General features: G+C 30.6%; 1 protein-coding gene across 6 annotated transcripts in view; it reads right to left on the bottom strand.

The window, feature by feature from the left end:
• Nucleotides 1-20,013, bottom strand: part of LOC130899651 (chondroitin sulfate N-acetylgalactosaminyltransferase 2) — a 260,579-nt gene that overhangs the window by 9,330 nt on the left and 231,236 nt on the right. For all 6 annotated transcript variants that reach the window (XM_057809742.1, XM_057809744.1, XM_057809743.1 and 3 more), the window contains 3 exons: nt 12,794-13,124; nt 8,594-9,316; nt 5,325-5,472 (listed from right to left, as the gene is read on the bottom strand). In XM_057809742.1, the coding sequence (XP_057665725.1) occupies nt 5,325-5,472; nt 8,594-9,316; nt 12,794-13,124 (1,202 nt within the window). The remainder of the gene's footprint in view (nt 1-5,324; nt 5,473-8,593; nt 9,317-12,793; nt 13,125-20,013) is intronic.

The following is a 20,013-nucleotide window of genomic DNA, read 5'->3' as shown; positions in this document are numbered from 1 at the left end:
TACATCATATATTCCTAAGTTCTGTATATACTGATTAGTTTCAAAGCATTACAAAAATCTGGATCGACAAACTGAATTAATGCCACGATTCTAGTCCTTGCGTTATCCTCAATGTTTTTGATATATCGTGTCTTTTTCTCAGAGCAATCGTTGTATTCTTATATGCTCTTTTGATTCCGTTCAACGTTGTTTCGTCCACTTTTCTGTTTTTAAGATTCTCCTTGTGTAGCTGCCGTCTCTCTTATTAAAACCCTTCTTGAGGTTTATGAAACGAAGGTGCATCTCTCCTGATTCTCCTAAAGTTTTCTCCGATAATTTTTTTATTATAGAGTTCGCGTCCATTACCTCCCTATTTGGTCTGAAGCTGTATTAAGTGTTTGTTCAAATGCTTTTGCAATCACTATTTTTAGACTTTTTCCAGTTTATCAATCTTCTGGTATCACTTCTGTTCTTCAGTTCTTCTTCTGTTCTTTCTGTTTTTCTTCATCCATTATACTTTTTAGGCAATCTATTATCAAGTCATACTATCAGCAGTCCTGTACTGGTATTATTACTATTCCCATATTTTTAATCTCTTCCCTATTGTTCTATTTGTATTTGTTACTACAAGGTTTTGTCTACAAATTGTAACAATTTTTTAACATTAAAACGTTTCTTTCTTTCTCTTTCCACTTCTTCTTTGCGTGCTACTTTTGCTCCTTCCAACAATTGTTTCAAATATTTTTCTCTTACCATGATTTCTTTTTCTTTCGTTATAATTTGTCCATCCCTATTTTTCACATCATAAATTTGTCACTTGACGTTTAATTCAATTTCACATTGCTTCAAAAAATAATTTCCCTCATAAGCATTCTAATTTTTTTCTTTAAACTCTGCTCGTAATTTTTGTTTTTTGCAGTAACTATTTTCCTGACTTCGAAATTTTGGTTCTTGTGTTCCTTACAATCTTCTTAGGTTTTTGTATATAGATATATCTTCCATTTTTGTTTTTACCTTTCCCTCTTTCGTTCTATCAACTTCTTCCAAGTCCTATGCTCGTAATATTTGTTATTGTTAATGAAATCTAGAATAATCTAAGATGTTATCAAAATTGGGTTTTCTTAAGGCATAATCAAATCAGGGGTCATTTAAACTAAATATAATGGTAATTCGAAAAGTTTAGTTGAGTTTTAGGAAAGAATAATTCATTATTACAATTTAAACGTATTCGTGGTACGCTATTTTTATTCTCTTCTACAATTCAGCAATGTTTAATTTCGGTGGAAATCATTGGTGGCTCAAAAAACTTTTGATACATAAGAGATTCTACGCCATATTTCAATTTATATACAATTGTCTTCCAAATAATCTAAACGGAGCTCTTAACGTACTAATAATTCTATCTAGTATCTACCAAGACTTCAAGTTAAATTTAAGTTCATAAAAAATGATATTCTTGCCTTATCATCACTACAATTTGTCGTTAAACATTTTTGGCATTTTTGTTAATGAAACTAATGATAGCACGTGGTCAACCGATGGTTACCAGTCTAATAGCCGACCGCTTTCAAAAGAACTACACATTCGTATTATATTCTTATTACACAGGCAGGGATTGTAAGGATATTTGCATATCTGTGTGAACAATAATAATTTATGCATAGTATATTCAATACCTCATTACAATTTCAATATATTGTGTGAAAAAAATCAATCGTGTAGACAATATTAGCATATTTCGAAAATAATATATTGTGCCTGAAACGGTGGGGAAGCTCATGAGTTTACGTTATAAAATTATCAACCGTTTTTTCGTTCATTCCGTATATTTCTTCTCATCTGACTACTTTTTGTGTTACAAAGTTTTGAAAATCAATCTTCGGTTGACTAAAGCCGAATCAACATTGACCCAAACTTCAGTTTTTTCATTATAACTTCTTAAATAAACTTTTATATTTTGTTTTTCTTCTGTGGATTCGTCAGAAGTGCTAGATTGAAATGTGATCAATATTCACCAAAACAAAAATCAATTCATTTTAAAACTACTTCATGCTTTTTTGTTCTGGTTTAGCAAAGCTTTAGTTGATTTTTTTTATATTTAGAATAGCAAACAAGCTCTAAAGCTCAAAAACAAATCCACATACAGGTCAAGCTAATAAAATCGTGCTTAAAAACAAAACAAAATTTTCAATTGTTACCAATTCTGATGTTTTCTACGCTATTTTGTTGCTTAGCAGGTTGTTTTCACATAAATTGTATCTATCAATGGAGGAGTTTTGGAAAATTTTTGAGATAATAATTTAAATAAACGAACATAAAATGAAACAATCAGCAAATCTCTTAGGAAAACAAAATATAGACCCTTCGTCCTTTTTTATTTAGAGGTAATCGTAATTATAGAACAGGTAATGGGAATTAAAGTAAATAACCAGGTTATGACATATAATAGAAACATAAAAAAAGTTATTAATATTAATCGTGGGGTAAATTATCATGAGAGGTTTGATAATCTTTAAGCAGTGATGTTATCAAACAATGCACATCTTCGAACTTTCTGGCAGTAATCTTTCTTGTTGAGTGTGACCACACCGTGATCATGACGAATGCTTTTGAAGAAATTGAAACGTTCTAACTTCTGGATAGTCAATTATATCTTCATTCTTTAGAGCTCGTCGGATACTTGAATCAGCCTCCATTTTCGAATGACCGACTTCGAGGAACTTTTGCTCAATAATTATATTCTGACAATTTATTGGACCACAAAGCATTGATAACACTCATACACACAACTTATTCGACAAATCAACTAAAATAAATGACTAAAAATTACAATGAAAAGCTTGCTCCCTAAGAATTAGTCTGCAAACTCCCAGGGTAACGAACTAAATATAGATCAATCTTACAAAAAAGACAGCACACAGATATTAAAGGTACTCTTTGTTCAATAATTACCATGAATTATCTAAACAACTCGAAATAAACACACAAATCTTGAATTATTGAAGGCACTGAGTGACAGCAACAAAGACTAATTCCTTTCTTTATATTTCGATTGGTATTTTTTCAGCAGGCTTACAGTCTGTGATTCACAGTTTCAAATATAGAAGGATTGAAATGTACGAATAATGTTGGTTCTGCGCATATATATTTCGTGTCAAAGACATTTCAACGATTTATGTGACTTATACCTCTAAATACTGAAATATTGAAGTTTTTTGAAATTTGGGGTGCAAGTTTTTTGGATAATAAGGCAGACAGATGCGAACAAAACATTATATCTATCTAATTACATCGATCGATCAGGATGACCAACAATATTGAACAATTGAATACTAAGAGCAGAGGTGGTGTGGTTTTCAGGAATATTTACAGCTGATTAGAGAAATAAGCAGAGCAGGTGTTTGGGTTCGCCATAATTAGTCCGAAGAAAACCGATCGATCACATGTAATATATTGCTTCAGCGGAACCATACAGAACCGTATGGGCTTCATTCCAAAGAGGCGCTGTTATGAATAACACGACAATGCGAGACCGCACTGTGCAAAAGGAACCTGGAAAAAATTATGAATTTTGGTGGGAATTACTGCCTTACCCAGAAAACTCGTCCAGGATATCCATTTATTCTCATCGCTACATTTTCTCAGTAGCGAAGAATTTGGAAGATCTCTTAAATGCCATCTCAAGATGTTTTACTCAAAATTGAATTATCAGTCCGACAACAAATATTTTACACTTTATGATAAACTATTGTTAAGGAAAGCGATTACATTATCAATGAAAAAAATTCTTAAAAAAAGGATCTAAATTATTTAGTGACAGTTTTAAAAGCAAAGATGATGTTATGGAGCACAATAAAATTCATTTTGATAAAGATAATATATCACACAATGAAGAAAATGATGATATCGATGAATAAGAGGAAGAAGTGGAATAGAGTAATGAATTTTCTGGTTGCTAAATGACATCTATAGCTCCTTAAAATACCAAAATTCGATATATTCAGAGTTCAATTTCTAAATAAAACTTATTGGAAGAGAAAATTGAGTATAGTAAATTAATTTTGATTGTTTCTGACCATTTTTATTTAACAAAAGTCTAGCAATTACTGTAATTTACTGATATAAGAGAAAATTATGTTATTATGAATAAACAAAATAAAACTAGTAAATCATGAACAGTTGAAGATGCTGTTTTCGAGCCTTACTAATATTTAGGAAAGTGAATGGGAGTTAAGTAAATTTGTGGTTTCGAAGCAATAAATGTTTATTGATGCTTTATCAAGTTTGTATGAATTGGTATCGATATTGCCATTTTGTACGGTTACTTTGTTTTGCCGATATTCCTCCAAAAAGAAAAAAAGAAATTTTAACTGCCCATTAATATATGAAACGATAGACGAGCGAACAAATCGCGGATCGGAACACATAAAAGTAATAATGTATTACACATAAACACTTGGTGACTAAAAATTTGTTCGAATAAAATCAAAGAATTTATTATTTCCGTCAACTTCTGAAGTGCACATAATTTTTCTCCATTTTTGTCCTGGGCTATTACTATAGTCATTGAATAAACAACGAGGAGCGTGAAAATGAAACAAAGTATATGGTTTTCTCGTGAAAACTTTTCTCATAACCGGAGAAAAAATTTGGATTTTATTCCATTTCACGCAAAGATTGCTATGAAAATTTGACACAACAAAAATATTTTCTGCTATACTTACTTTCTATGAAGACACACGTTTTTATTCTGAGAATAGGGTAGAGTTTGAGTGTGAACGAGGTTTGTCATGTCTTCTTTCTTCAATTATTAATCAATTATTTTAAATCTTTTGTACTACATTTTAACGATTCCTAAACTATACATAGATTTTAGGATAATAGTTCAATTTCTATAATACCAAACTTATTAACATTAGAGTAATTATTTTGTTATGATTATTCTCAAAATATAAACTACGTAATTAGAATGCTGCATAAAAATTCATTCAAGAGACATCCGAGCAGTTGATTGAATTCAAAATAAGAATGGAAAGGAATCAAGGAAGATGATAAACCAAAAAGTTGCAAGTGAAAAAGATGTTGTAGTTCCATTTATATGTAAAAATTTATCTGAGAATTCCTAAATTGAATATCAACATTTTCTCTTGCCACAGACCTCACCAATCGATAGAACAGACTACACTGAGAAAACTAGGGGTTACAGAAGTAGATAAACCAAAGAAAAACTTGCTATAGAGCTAATTACATAACATGTGAAGTACCTATATGAATTTCTTCTTATATAATTCATTTCAACTGTGACTAGGAAGAAAGAAATCAATAAATTTCAAAACTCTTCCTACCTTTGGATGCCAAATGTGGAAAATTCCTGGATCTGTCGCTCTTATAACTTTCATATTACTTCTCACGTACTTCCTATACAACATAACATCTTCTCCACCCCATCCAACGATGTCTTCATCGAAACCACGAACCTTAAGAAAATCAGATCTGCAAAAGAAAAATTATAATTCATTATAAATTACTTGTCATTCTTTTATCATTTCTTCGGGTTTTATAGTCGAGTCTATTTAATTGATTTTTTTCTATAATGTTACGTAGTTACGAACATTTCTAAAAATGATTATTCTATATTTCTAATTATGTTTTGTTTGCTGTTAAACTAATTTCACATCACATTTCCTTTATATGTGATGAGTACAATATCCACTCCTAGATGTAACAACGATATTGACAGTTTCTATTACATTTTTGGCAAATGTGGGAGTAAAATCATCAAAGGAACATCTCTATTATATTTTGGAACTAAACTTATATTTACATATTTGTTTAGGAGTTGGTTGTTTTGAAAAAATGGAGAAATCCAGTGTAATTTAATATTTTCATAATTGCATTTCCATCCTGTCATATTTTCTCATCGGTAATGCACAGTTTGAGATAATTATCATACTATTATACAATATACCTCGATATATTTGGACATAGTATGATCTTAGTGATCATAATAGCAAATTACGAACTTTCCTTGTCTTTGTTGAATATTTCGAGCACGAGCTAGTGTGGCGTCAAATTTATACGACGGAAATCCGAAGATTCAGCTTCGCTTTTAAACCGGAGAGAAGACATCAAGGTTCCTATTAATACCATTCATCTCATATTTGAATACAATGGCTTTATTTACATCGATGATAGCTCATACAAATTTGAATAGGTATTCAAGAGATGCGAATAGAAGAATATCTCAGAAATTAACATTCATAATACTATTCCTAGAGTACTGTCAAGAATACTGAAAAAGCTTCAAACTACAATCGAAGCTTATTATTAGTCATCATGATTTAAGTACATATTTTTTATGAGTCGATAGGATATTTCAATTATTTTCAAACCAATTTATTTTTAACTTCATAAACGTTTATTTCAAATTTGCATCATGAGCTTTTCCCCCGAAATCAAGTGTGTAACAGTATTGCATTGTTTTATTTGTTCATCGTTTATGGTAATTGTAAAAAGTATACAATCAGAATATTTCCCGCATTGGAACGATCCGATCAATGTGGTGGATATAAAAGTAACATTTTCCGATTTGATTGGTTGGTTGAATGCAGAAACATAAATAACTTTTCCTATTGCAGCATGCATAAAATATTATTCTCTGTGTATAGCGAATGGAAAAATTAGCATAGCCATATTTACCGAGTGAAAATTCTATTAATTCTCATAGAAAAATGTCAAATTGTTGTTGGTTCTGGTCTGTTTGAAACAAACAAAGCAAATATTTTTTAAATACTATTGGCAGACCTAATAAGCTTGCTTTATAAAAAATTTGATTAGATTACTAGATAATAGACAATTCTAAAACAGATCTTATCTCAATCCTTGGTCATTGAGAAAATATCCACAAAATTGCAGGTAAACAAAATTCGATAGGGCAATAGAAGTCATCTGCGTTGTCGCCGCGGATGAGGAGGATCTACAGAAATTGCTGCACAAACTCATGTGTAGACTTATTCTGAATATTAAGTAACATCATCTGCAGAAATGAGAATTTCTCAATTTAGAGCAAGTTGTAAATCTACAAAACATATGTGACAGGTGTCATACTTGACATTGGATGAATAAAAATATGTAATAATTCATCAAAATATATTGGTAAGGTTCTTCTTCTCGAATTTTTAGATAAAAAATGATCTTGGTCATATGAAAAGTTGGGTTTTCAAATTCCTCCAATACTACTATTATAAGCACTCGTGTAGAAAATTCTACCAATTGATTTTATTGATCATATGAGTGAATATAATAAAAAATAATCTTGACAACATTACCGATAGAAACTTCAATAGATAAGAATGTAAATCTTCAAACTTCAAGGTTAAATTTGATGAAAATCATCAAATTGTTTTCCAGATTTAGAATTTATTCAATTGAAATGGGTGGGTTAAAAATCATAATTCATAGACTGAATTTATTCTCTCCGTAAAGTGGACCGGAGCCGAGATCACTTTGGGATGATTCCATTTATATATTCGATATTAATTTTCCAAAAGAGAAAACATACCGTTATTTGACTTTGGAAATTATCTTATTCAAAATCCTTTTTGTTTCAGAAAACCGCCGTGTTCGAAAACAAACTGACAGTTGTCTTTATAAACTGGGAAAACCGTAACTTTTTCGAATCAAACTGATATTTGGTATTTCGGTAACTGTATTTTTTAAAAACAAAACGTCGTTTCTATTTAAAAATCGTACTTTTCCTTTGAAATTGTGTTTCAAAAGTAAGCCGAGATTTGATTTGGAAACACTTTTGTTTATAAACAAACCGCAATGTTTCTTCGAAAACTGTCTTTTTCAAAAACAATCCCATATCTTTTCAGAGGCTTCTATTTGTCTATGGAAACAGTGTTTTTCGAAAAGAAGTCAACATTTAACTTTGGTAACGGTCTTTTCCAGAACTAAACCCACAATTGTCTTTAGAAACTAGCTTAAAAAATCGTAATTTTTCTTTTGAAATTGTCTTTTTGAAAAGTTAATCGATATTTGATTTTGAAACTTTCTTTTTTATAAACAAACCGCCATTTTTCTTTGAAAACTGTCTTTGTTAAAAACAAACCCATATTCGTATTTAGAAACTATATAACAGAAGCTTCTATTTGTCTATGGAAACAGTGTTTTTCGAAAAGAAGTCAACATTTGACTTTGGTAACGGTCTTTTCCAGAAATAAACGGACATTTGTCTATAGAAACTATCATTTTCAAATCTAACTGATCTAATTAATTTGTCTTTGGGAATTGTCTTTTTCCTGAACAAACTCATTTATCATTAAAAACTGTCTTTTCCAAAAACAAACCGAATTTTTCATTGAAAACTATTTATCCTCGAGTTAGTTTTGTTGAAATTCATTAAAAAATCTTTAAATACAACCACTGTTTGGTTTTGAACGTAGAAATGATATTTTATACAACTCGTGAAAAGAGTGTTAGTTTATTGTACTCAATGTAGACTAACGGAAAATTGACGTATCTTGGCATGTACCCGTTTTGGCCTTTTTACCTAAATAGTTATTTTTACTACTAGTAAAATATGAATGAAATTTGTAGAAAGATATATTACCTGTATTGACATGTCATTCCATATCCAAAATCTCTCCAAAACCCTGTATCTCTCGAAATGACTAGTTGATCATTTTCAGGAGGGACATCCCTCCCTTGCAATGTATACACTACATGTGGATTATATAAACTGAACACAACCGGATAATAAACCTTTTTACCAGGTTCAGTGTTCCATCTACACCTATCCAGAAATCTGGCACTAAACACTACATCTACATCGCACATAAACAGCAGAACGTCTTTGTTTGAGTCTTTGTTCTTGTCTAAATCCCAAGTACGTTCTGCTCCTACACGTAGTCCTTTACCTCTGGAAAAAGTTTCGTTTAGAGCTAATAGTCGAAGATTATTGGGATTCCCACCGCTGTTTTTTGTTAATAAAACTCTCGACATAATAGATCTTGCTTCTGAAAGACCTTCTTCTCCAAAATATATGACCGTTAAATGCACTTTTCTATCGTTCTTAAGACCTATCTTTACAAATTTATCCATGAAGCTTTGGAATGTTGCAGTCCGTCCGGAAAGTGGTAAAATTATATGGATCAATTCTTTTTCTTTCGGTCCAAGAAGTCCTACGGTTTTAATCATTTGAAGAGGAGCGAACGGTCGCATTATTATCACTTTTGTAAAACCCGATATTTTAGTCCTAAAATACAATTCGTATTGAGTTCCTGTAGTCGGTTCCACCCTGTAGAGACCCTCCAAAAAGTCATCCAAAGTATATCTACAAAAAAAGAGAAATAATTTATTATTTTAATGTTAGTCATTATAATCAAATTTTTAATTGGTGTCAGTCAGTAATTAATGATTTACGAAACAGAACCTTAAAACTTATGACAGAATATAACGTATTACAAGTTTTTGTCGAATAATTTCCATTTACGCTAAAAAACTTTTTATGAAACGTCTATGGAATCAGAGAAGAATTATTTGTTCTTTTATGGTTCGCTTCTCACCTCTGATTCTATTTTGGTCAGAGTTTCTTGTCTGTGCTCCCAGACCACAAAGCAACCGATGCCCCTTGGTGAAAATAATATATCATAGTGTTTTCATTCGTTACTTTCAAATTGTTGGATTATCTTTCGTAAAACTAAATGTCAATAAATCAAACAGCCCACTAGAATTTTTTTCTCATTTCCTTGAAACATCATAAAGATCTTATCAGGTCAAAATAAGGTTAACCTTATTAGGATAAGCATGACGAGGTACACGCTAGAAGTGCATCAGGATTTAAAATAAATTAATTTTCCATCAGGTTTCCCTGTTCATGTCCACATAAGGAAACTTTCAGGATCACCTAATTGAAAAGGTTATCTATCAGGTTATCCTGAAGAGGTTCACACTAGGATCACATTAGGTTGGTCTGTTAGAAAATAAATTAATTTTTCTTTAGTCTTTCCTGATCATGTTCATGTGAGGAATCTCTCAAGATTCCTTAGTAGAATAAATAATATTTCTTATCAGGTTATCCTGACGAGCTCCAGACTAGGATCACATTTGGTTGACTCTATTGAAAGTAAATGATTTTTTTTTTCAAGAAATTTGGATAAGTTCATTGTTCCCGAATATTTCTATTCTAAAATCATTCATTTTAAATGATCTAATTGGAACCTTCTATGTATTTCAATACAGTAGTCTTAGTTTACTTTTGGAAATTGCTTATTCATTTGGCTCTGGAATTGGATACCAAACTAAAGTGTAAACTATTCCAAGAGAGATAGCTCGTCAATGATACAAAGACAAGTTGCTATCAATCTAAACCAGATCTGAATCTTTGCGTGAATATAAATTTAACTTAACATCATAATATATAATATATCGCTTCTATTATTTCATCAATGTTTATATTGGAAGCGTTCAGATCTGAAAAACGTTATCTCTCATAGGTTTATATCCAGAAAAACCTTATAAGTGCGTTTTAAATCAATTATTCAAGGTGGGATTTAATGCAAAAAGTTTCTCATTATTATTATAGGCATTTAAAGTTTCAAAATTATAACTCATATGTTCTAAATTATACTTTCGAACATTATGAATTTTTAATGTATCATTACGTATGTCCATATAGTGTGTTTTACTACTATCTGAAGGCCAGCGGTGGCTCATACTCAATAATTAACAATAGGTAACTTTTACAGGGACAACCTGTACAATTCAAAGATAGCAAAAATTAATTTTATAACAAAACGGCACTCTTTGTTTAACTCTATGAAATTTATAGTTCAGGAGATATGTAGATTTTTATATCGTTGAACATGCCAAGGAAACCGTTCGCCATAAAGAGACATTCTGAAGAAAATTATCATTAATTGTAATTATTTATTGAAAATGCTTAAAGAAGGTATTGAAACAAAATCAAACATTTTGGATTGAACTGCAAACTGTTCAACTGTGTTACTTACATAAGGAAAAAATAGAAATGCAGGAAAATTTAGTTAGTTAGCCCACAACTTATCAAATAAAAACCAAACTAAAACTATAATGAATGTTCGAAGTGGACACTTTGCACTTCTACACACTTCCGTCACAATGGAGGTTTATTTACTTGTGGTTATCGGTGTTGCATATACCAAGCTTTTAAGATCTCCAAAAAAAAATTAATCCATTATATTTAAATCAGGAAAATATGGTGGCCATGCATTAGTTAGGATGTGGGGAGGGGCTCCATCAGGCATAAACTACATGTCTCAGCAAATGTTTATAGGAATATCACATAACATCCTGTTCTTCCAAGTTGAAAGAAATATCCACCGTAGAGTTCGGAAATGTCTAGATGTACAAGGAGCCAATTTCGAAGATTTATTATAGTTTTTGTTTGTTTCTATTTGATAGATTGTAGGCTAACCAACCAAATTTTTCTACATTCCAATTTTTTCCGACAGTATGCAGTTCAATTAGAAATGTTTGATTATGTTTCCATATCTCCTGTACGTATTTTTAATAAATAATTACAATTTATGATAATTTTCTTTAGAATGTCACCGAAAGGCTTCTTTGGCATGTAGAATGATCTAAAAATCTAGTTCTCTCCTAAACCATAAATTTTATCGAGTTAAACAATGAATTTTGAAAAACTCATTTTTTCTGTATTTAGATGGTACAGGTTGTCTCTGTAAATGTTACGGATTGTTAGCATACATACGTAATCATCCATTGAAAATATTCATTACGTTCAAATGTAAAATTTAGAAAATAAACTTAAAGTTCTGATTTCGTGACTTCAAAGGAATAAAGTCCCGGAACACCCTGATTACTTATTCATGTAATGCAAATGTATTGGAAATGTGGTAAGATTGAAATAAAGAAACATTTAGGTGAAGTGATTAAAAAATAATACTTTTCTTATTATCTCAAGATTATACGATATGGATGTATGTTAGTGACTAAGCTATTGCTTTGGATATATCAAATGAGCATAGTGTGACTTGCTTAGACTTGTCGCTCATATTTATAATAACAGCTCGTGTCTTCAGAGAGGGGAAAAGTGCAGTTGTTTTAGTTCTTTAAGTGGTGGTTGATACAAGTAAAGAAAATTTGTCCTTTACATTAAAATTTTGTATATTATAGTATAAATTACTGATTCTACATCAAATTAAAAATTGAACTAAGCAAAAAAATTATTCAAGTGTAGTGATCAAGAAAGGGTTTGTCGAAGAAACAAGTGATGCATTAACAAAATTCCTGTTTTATGATTTTTAAAATTATTTATAATTTGATGTTTTGAGAAAAAATAGTCTTTATGTTTTGTATTTTTTTTTTGGTTTATCTAAAAATGTTATCAAAGTGCTTTTATCAATTTTTAAAACAAAATTTATAGTAGATATAAGTTTCTATGATTAATCTTATTAATAACTTTTGTTTGTGTGAACTTCTTATTTCCATAAAAACCAAAAAGAAAATATAATCAGGAATATGTTAGGTAATCGTGATAAGAGTAGACCAAAGCAATCCTGATGATGACCATGTGAAGTAATCCTGATTAGTACCATATAAGGTAAACATGATCAGGACCGCATCACTAATCTGCGTTACATCCTCATCAGGTCCTTATCTGGTTATCCTGACCTATACCTTACCAGGCAGCTGAATTAACTGATAAGGTCCTTATCGCGTCCTCACAAAAATTTCTAGTCGGGAATTAGCTTTAGAAAGGTTATAAATGAAAGGGAATAATCTAATAGTGTTAATATTAAATACATACCTAGCTATTTTTTCAGTCACATTTTTATTTAAAATTTCCAAGCCTTTCATTAAAGCTTCCAGTAGATCTTTCCTTTTATAACCAATTGGTTTCTCAACAACTCTTTTTCCTAGCCCTAAATCTATGGGATATACTCTACTATATGTAAAATGATTGTAAGGAATGAGTTCGTATTCGTTGTTCAGTGGCGTACCGCGAAATATTTCCGCTTGCATTATTTGTTTTCTGATATAATTCGAACATTCTGCATTTGTGATTGTGGGATTCGTGGAATAGTTCAAATTGATGGAAGAGCTTGAGTGTCGAGGTGCTTGTAAACTATTAGTACCACCTGCAACAATGTAAAAAACTTTTATTAGTATTTGTACATTTGGCAAGCTACTGAAAGATATATACCAACAATTGTTTTAAAACATAGTCTTATATATACCTGCAAGTAATGAAATAATACTAAAATGTTGCATGGGGTGTTTGTGGTGCTATTTACAATAGGTACAATAATGAGAACAATGTCCGTCGTAAGCTGGCAGGAGCTGTCAAAATGAACACAAAAAATTGAAAATATGTTTTACCATCATTGCGGATATTGAATTTTTTAATGTATTCGACAGTAAATTTTATGGGCTTTTAGAAAAAATTCACGGAAACCTTTTTTTTGCTGGAAGGGTCTGGCATACCTATTTGAAGTGTGTGATGAGGGCTAAAATTTTCTCGATCATGCCGGAAACTTTTCTTTTTATTTTATTTTATTTATTTTTATGTAATTATTTTGGTATGCGCGCTCAAAAACTGCCAGAAAAATCCCGCATACCATCTTGAAATGAATAAACTATATTAGCATCTACTCCGAAATGTACGATGGTCAATACATTCATTTTGGAGTAAATGCTTTTTGTGTAATAAGATGTCATTTTCTCTGCTTAGATTCTAAAGAATATGAGAAATAATATGATTCAATGAATAATAGGAGAATTTCTATTTTAAATAATTGAAACAATAAATCCGCATATTTTAAGTTTTTCATTCGACCGAAACGTTGCATATTTTGACATTTTTTAAAAGATTTTCTTTCTAGGCAAACGGAATAATCTCTTTAGTAGATGTATTGCGAATAAAACACTCCATTTTGCAATTACGTTAAGGAAATAAGAAAATTCGACATAGATATATAAATGTTTCACCACAAACAACAACACATTGAATTAATTGTAACTACAATACAAAAAACTTAAAGAAAAGTCGAAACGTCAAAATTTATCTTTCTTTTTAAAATTATCCAAAAAAAAAACTAATTTTAAAACAGAAGAGACCTAAAATCAAGGACATTTAGATGCATTAATATATACATATGTAGTCTATTCTCCATGAAACTATTGCAACTATTCCAGCTCTTGAGAATCACCTCTAAAACAGTATTCTGTACTGAACTATATCATGTATGAAAAAAAAAACATTGATCAACAAGAATAATTCTACAAAAAACATAATTATTATTAATGTAATCATTTAGTCCAAAATAAATTTATTGACCATCGTACATTTTGGAGTAGATGCTATGCACTTCAAGGTGGTATGCGGGATTTTTCCGGCAATTTTTGAGTGCGCGTTTTCAAATATTTTTAATAATTACATAAAAATAAATAAAATAAAAGAAAAGTTTCCGCCATGAAGGAGTAATTTTAGCCCTCATCACACACTTTAATTAGGTATGCCAGACCCTTCTGGCAAAAAAGTGGTTTGCGTGATTTTTTTCTAAAAGCCAATAAATTTGCTGTCGAAAACATTAAAAAAAAAATTAGTAATTTTTTTTACATTGTCTCGGCAATAGGAAACCACGCATACCGAGCTTAATTTATTCCTATACTTTCTATTTATTTAAATAAAAATTTTTTGATTCCGCTATGACGGGACTTTCAGTGTTAAGAGCTCCCCGGCTATGACGTTAAATTTCAGTTTGAGCATCCAAACGCGTTTCTACCCAAGTGATGTCAGATTTTGGCTGAAAATCGCGTTGGGTGAAGAGCTCTAAACATATGGGCGGCCGTTATACCATAATGCCCTGCTAGTGCTCATTGAATGCCGTGCTGAGCATGATATGTGTACGATTCCTGCGCACGCTAAACACAGCGAAATCTGCACTAAATCTCTGTCATTGGGTGGAAATTGTTGAAGTTTGTGATAGATGATAACAAAAGCGGCGTTGCCAACCTTACAGTCTAGGTACACATTATTTGAAGTATTTTAAGACGTCTTCCCCAGAAGCTTTTGGTCGGAAAATGATAAATGTCCGTGATATTGAAAATCAATAACTTTAACGAAGATTCACCGTCTATTTTTGATTAATGCAATAAATAAACTAATACAGTTGAACACTATTGAGATTAAAGAAACGAGTAATATGCAAATTTGTGTTGCAAACGCAATAATTTTAATATTTGACAAATTCGTTATAAACACGTTACATTTCTTTATTTAATACTATGCATATAAACGCTAAGCCTTGCTGATAAATTTTTACTCACTTTAAATCTGTTTTGTCTTTGCAACAGCATATTTCTTGTTTTTGAATCTTATAAATAATTAAAAAAATATATAGTTGAAGTCAATAGATTACAGTGAGCCGATTTCTATGCACGTAAGTGTATAACGTATTATCTTGCAGAGAAGGGCCAAAGTGGCTTTATACTGTTCAATAATCAAACATTTAGGCCCCTCTTTACAGAATTGTGACTCTTTCTAAAATAAAAAAACTGCAATAAAAATTTTTTAGTGATACAATCATATACAAACGACGCTGAGTGCATCGATAATCAAGATTTTCGGAAATTATTATATTTCATGAAAAACTAGAGCTACAAACGAATGAAATTTATTACAATCTCTATTGTTTGTAGTATATAAAACAATTTTTTTTTCATTTTGTTTCAGATTGAGTTACAAGTTCACTAACTGTTGATAGCAGGTTAGAGAACTTCATATCGAAATTGTTATACGGTACAACTATCTGTTGTTATTATTATTGTTGTACTCTAGCAGTCATTTTTAAGTTTGTTTTTGTATCAATATAATGTAAGGGTTGAATGTAAGACTAGTCTTAGGTAGACACGATTTTAGAAAATAGCTATAACGAGGAAAACAAGCAGAAAGCTGAAGCTTTGTAAAGCTCATTTTCCTTATTTGGACAAACGAGACTTTTAAATCCAATTAAGTTGGTTAAACCAACAAGGCGGAAGTAGCTTGATTCGGTGGTTTCTCTCTTCAGCTTTGCCAAGAGACTCATTAGGAGAAGTTTACATGACCGGGGTTTACCACGTAAGCAAAGCCGTATTATTCGAAAACAAAAAAAAAAACAAATATAGTGGTTTAGAGATAAATCAGACATTTCCCATCTATTTGAAAGTATTCCTTTTATTCCACATATATTTTCACTTTAGTAAATGGGTATGAGATTTTTTTTTTTAATTAAAAAATTTACCTGCCTCTGAGAGAACTTAGGGAAGAGCATAAAGAAGGTTTGGGAACTTTCATTTCATCCTGCCTTTGTATCAAACGTATATATGAACGTAATTTGGAAACTTTATGCTTATAAGAGAATATCTAATTCATTATCAGAAAGGTTAGATTATTAACATATATATATATATATATATATATATATATATATATATATATATATATATATATATATATATATATATATATATATATAATTTGCATAACTAATTATTTCAAAGATATAGCATGTATAAAACTAAATCAATGATTAAACATAACATAAAAATAGTTGACTACAAAAATGTGTCAAACAAAAAATATTATATATTAAATCCTGAAAGCTGATTGCTGATTAGGAAGAGATATAATTGATATTGACAAAATAAGTAACTAAAACGATTATTTGACCTTGTCTTCACAAAATTCACATACTATGGGCTAGATAACTAGTGTTTAAGCTCAAACTGAGGTACCATATAAATATCAGAATTGTCAGTTTTGAATTCGAAGTTTATAAGATTACAAATTATTTAAGTCTCTCACCATTGATAGATTCCTCATTTCTCTATATATTGAGTATTTTAACAATTCTTTTTTTCTTTATTTGCCTGTTCCAAATATCTTCTATTATCCATTTATTCCGATTAAATATATATTTCTTTACATATTTCATAGTTTGTGAACGCAGTTATGACTTCTTGGTCTGTTTTATAAAGATTGAGATGTCTGTCCTATCCATACAATACAATTATTACAAGGATGCTCAAACGTAATATTATTTCTTCAATACATTAGTGATTATACTCTAGTGGAATATTATATTTTACGTCCTTTACTACATTTTGATGTTTATAATCTGTTTTGTTTGTTAATTGATTTTAAAATTCGTTCATCCTTTTTTAAATGTTTTATTCATAATTTTATCGGAATAATTATTTTACTTCAATGACTTTCATTGTTTAATAGCTCTAACTGAAAACTAAATAACTATAGCACTAGTTTAGTTTTATTTACCGTTCTGTTTATAAGTTATTACCTTCATTATTTTAATTCAGTTTCTTGAAAACCTGGTACTACTGATTACAAATTATCTAGTGTACATAATTAATACCTTTTGATGAATTCAACAAATATTTGCACCTCAAAATCCATGTAGAAAACAATGAGAGAAAGGTAAACCTGTACTGTTTTCATTTATTCTAGCCGAATTAAAATTACATTGCTTACATATGCTCTATTCATTGTAACAAGGAACTGAACCCTAAAACTAAATAATAATTTGAGGGTTACACCTTTTACAACATTCTATTTTATTCACTTTATATTGATAATTCTTTTCATGCTGTTCCATTATATAGTGTACGGTTTATAATGAACAACAAAACATCCAGTTTTAATTAAAATTTGTGCGAGAGCAGTCGTAACAAAAGAATTAGCCGGAAAGAGAATGTAGGAGAAAAATGTGGAGGAATAGAGGGAGTGCAATGACATGGGGTCATTAAAAGGTGTTATAAATTGAGCTTGGTCACTTAATTCCAGATGAAAAACGGAGAATTTCTCACTCCGTGTTTGTTTTCTAGCTCGTTACTCCGTTTTTCTGCTGTTGGCAGTGCTGCTGGAATCGACATGATTGTTGTAAAGGCGATTTGTGAGATAATTATTTGTATTGTTCGTGCTAGGTTTTAGAAAAAAAATAACCCTTTGTTTTGTAAAATCTAGAACATTCGAGAACTATGGAAAAATGTTTTTGTGCTAGAATTTACATGTAAAAAAATCCACATAGTTTCAGTAAAAAGAACAATTGTATTTGAATTATGAAATTAGCACGGGCTAGCATAAAATTTAACGTTGGCTTTAAAGAATTAATTTCTATATTTTCGGGCGTAATAAGACGAAAAACTGAATATATAACAAAGAAAAATTTGCCTCAGTATTAAAGATACCAGCTGAACGATATTTTTTGAAATCTGTGGTTTCAATTTTCAATTAAAGACACATCCAATCAGATAAATACTAAATATGTTGAATGTTTTCATTGAATTTATCTATCAAACATCTTACAAAAAAGTGATAAATAATTTAAAAGTTCACGATTTATTTTTTTTACGTTCCAATCATGTTTTTATCGAATTGGATTTCGTTCGAAAATCGTAATGAACTGCTGTAAACGCTCTTCTTATTCTTTTGATCACACTTCCATGTCTTTTCTTAATGTATATAGATGAAAATGCAGCATATTCACTTATAATGACATCTTGCAGCCAATAGCTCTAAAATTTCCTAGCACATCAGCAACGTTGAAAATTTTTCATCGGTGAAAATCTGTCTAATTTGCGGACCAACAAAAAAACCCCAGCTTCAACTTCTGTTCCTAATAACTTCGGAAAAAACTTTTTCAAGTATCCAAAAGTTTCGTCCAGCTTTCTAACAAATTGTATCATCAACCCTAACTTAATGCACAGAGATGGCATCAACACTTTTCCGCCTCAACAAATAGGTCAAATTTCACGTTTTGTTTTCCGACAGAAAGTTCGATTCTTACGAGCTATGACCGTTGAATATAGTGCTTCGCATGCCATCCTATATCCACAAATAACACGGATAATTTGTATATTCCTTTTTTTAGGGCCATCAGCTTCGTTCGCGATATATAATTTGGACACATTCCGAATGTATTCTGAGTATGTCAAATGTGCATGCTTTGTTTAAAATATGTTCTGAACATACATTCCTCTAGCTCTAGCTAGGCGAATAAAATGTATATAATTAACTGGCCGAATGTTTATTCTTGATATCTATGAGTATAGTCAACTACCACGTTTTTTAAATACAATCACGTAGAAAACCATATAAGCTAGACGTTATTTCGTGGTAGGTATCACAAAAAGGATGAATGCACATTTGCCTGATTAAAAAACCTTACCCATGTCCAAACATTGGACATGGTAGTCAGAACACGTTCGGAATTAGAAATCGGTGCTCCATAAACACAGGATTTCGAATCCTGAACAGGTTTTATTAGCACCACGAACACACAATTTAAAACTGCGCATGAATCTGGTGAAAGAACATGTTTAGGATATCTACCACAAATAAAGCTAGGAAATCCCACCATTTTGAAATCTCCAATCACATGCCAGTTTTTAGTTCACACTTCACGTTTGGAACTTTCACAAATTGACAACATATACAGGGTGTCCTACGACGAGTTAAAACTATCTGTATATGGCAAAATACTTATAGTATAATCATGAAAATTTCTACCGGAAGTCGACTGTAACTTTGGTATTTTAGATGAAAACACCCTGTATATTAATATATTTTTGAAATCTAAGTGAAATATTATTATACTTTTGTCTTGTCTAAAAACTTTTTTTAAAAAATGCGTACTTTTTGAGTTATCAATTTTTTTGCAAAGAATTTTACCATTGCAGACCCATATAAATTATTTTTTTACAAGGGTACCCTCAAAGATATGAAAATAGTTTCTGTTCGGTTGCTTTTAGCAAGTTCAGACATATTTGAATCTATGTTGAGAAATGTTTCATTTTAGACAGTGTGTGTATAAAAAGTGTTCATAATTTAACTTCATAAATCAAATTTCTTTATTTTTTTAAATAGAAGCGCCCGGTTTTTTCTATTTCAATGCATTCAGGGGTGAAAAATAACGCAAATTCATGTATACTTTCCTATACCCAAGCCTTACCCGTTATCCAGATTTTAAA

The sequence above is a fragment of the Diorhabda carinulata genome, chromosome 11, assembly GCF_026250575.1.
Source record: "Diorhabda carinulata isolate Delta chromosome 11, icDioCari1.1, whole genome shotgun sequence".
Taxonomy (NCBI): Eukaryota; Metazoa; Arthropoda; class Insecta; order Coleoptera; family Chrysomelidae; genus Diorhabda; species Diorhabda carinulata.
This window is presented reverse-complemented; position numbering and strand designations above follow the sequence as displayed.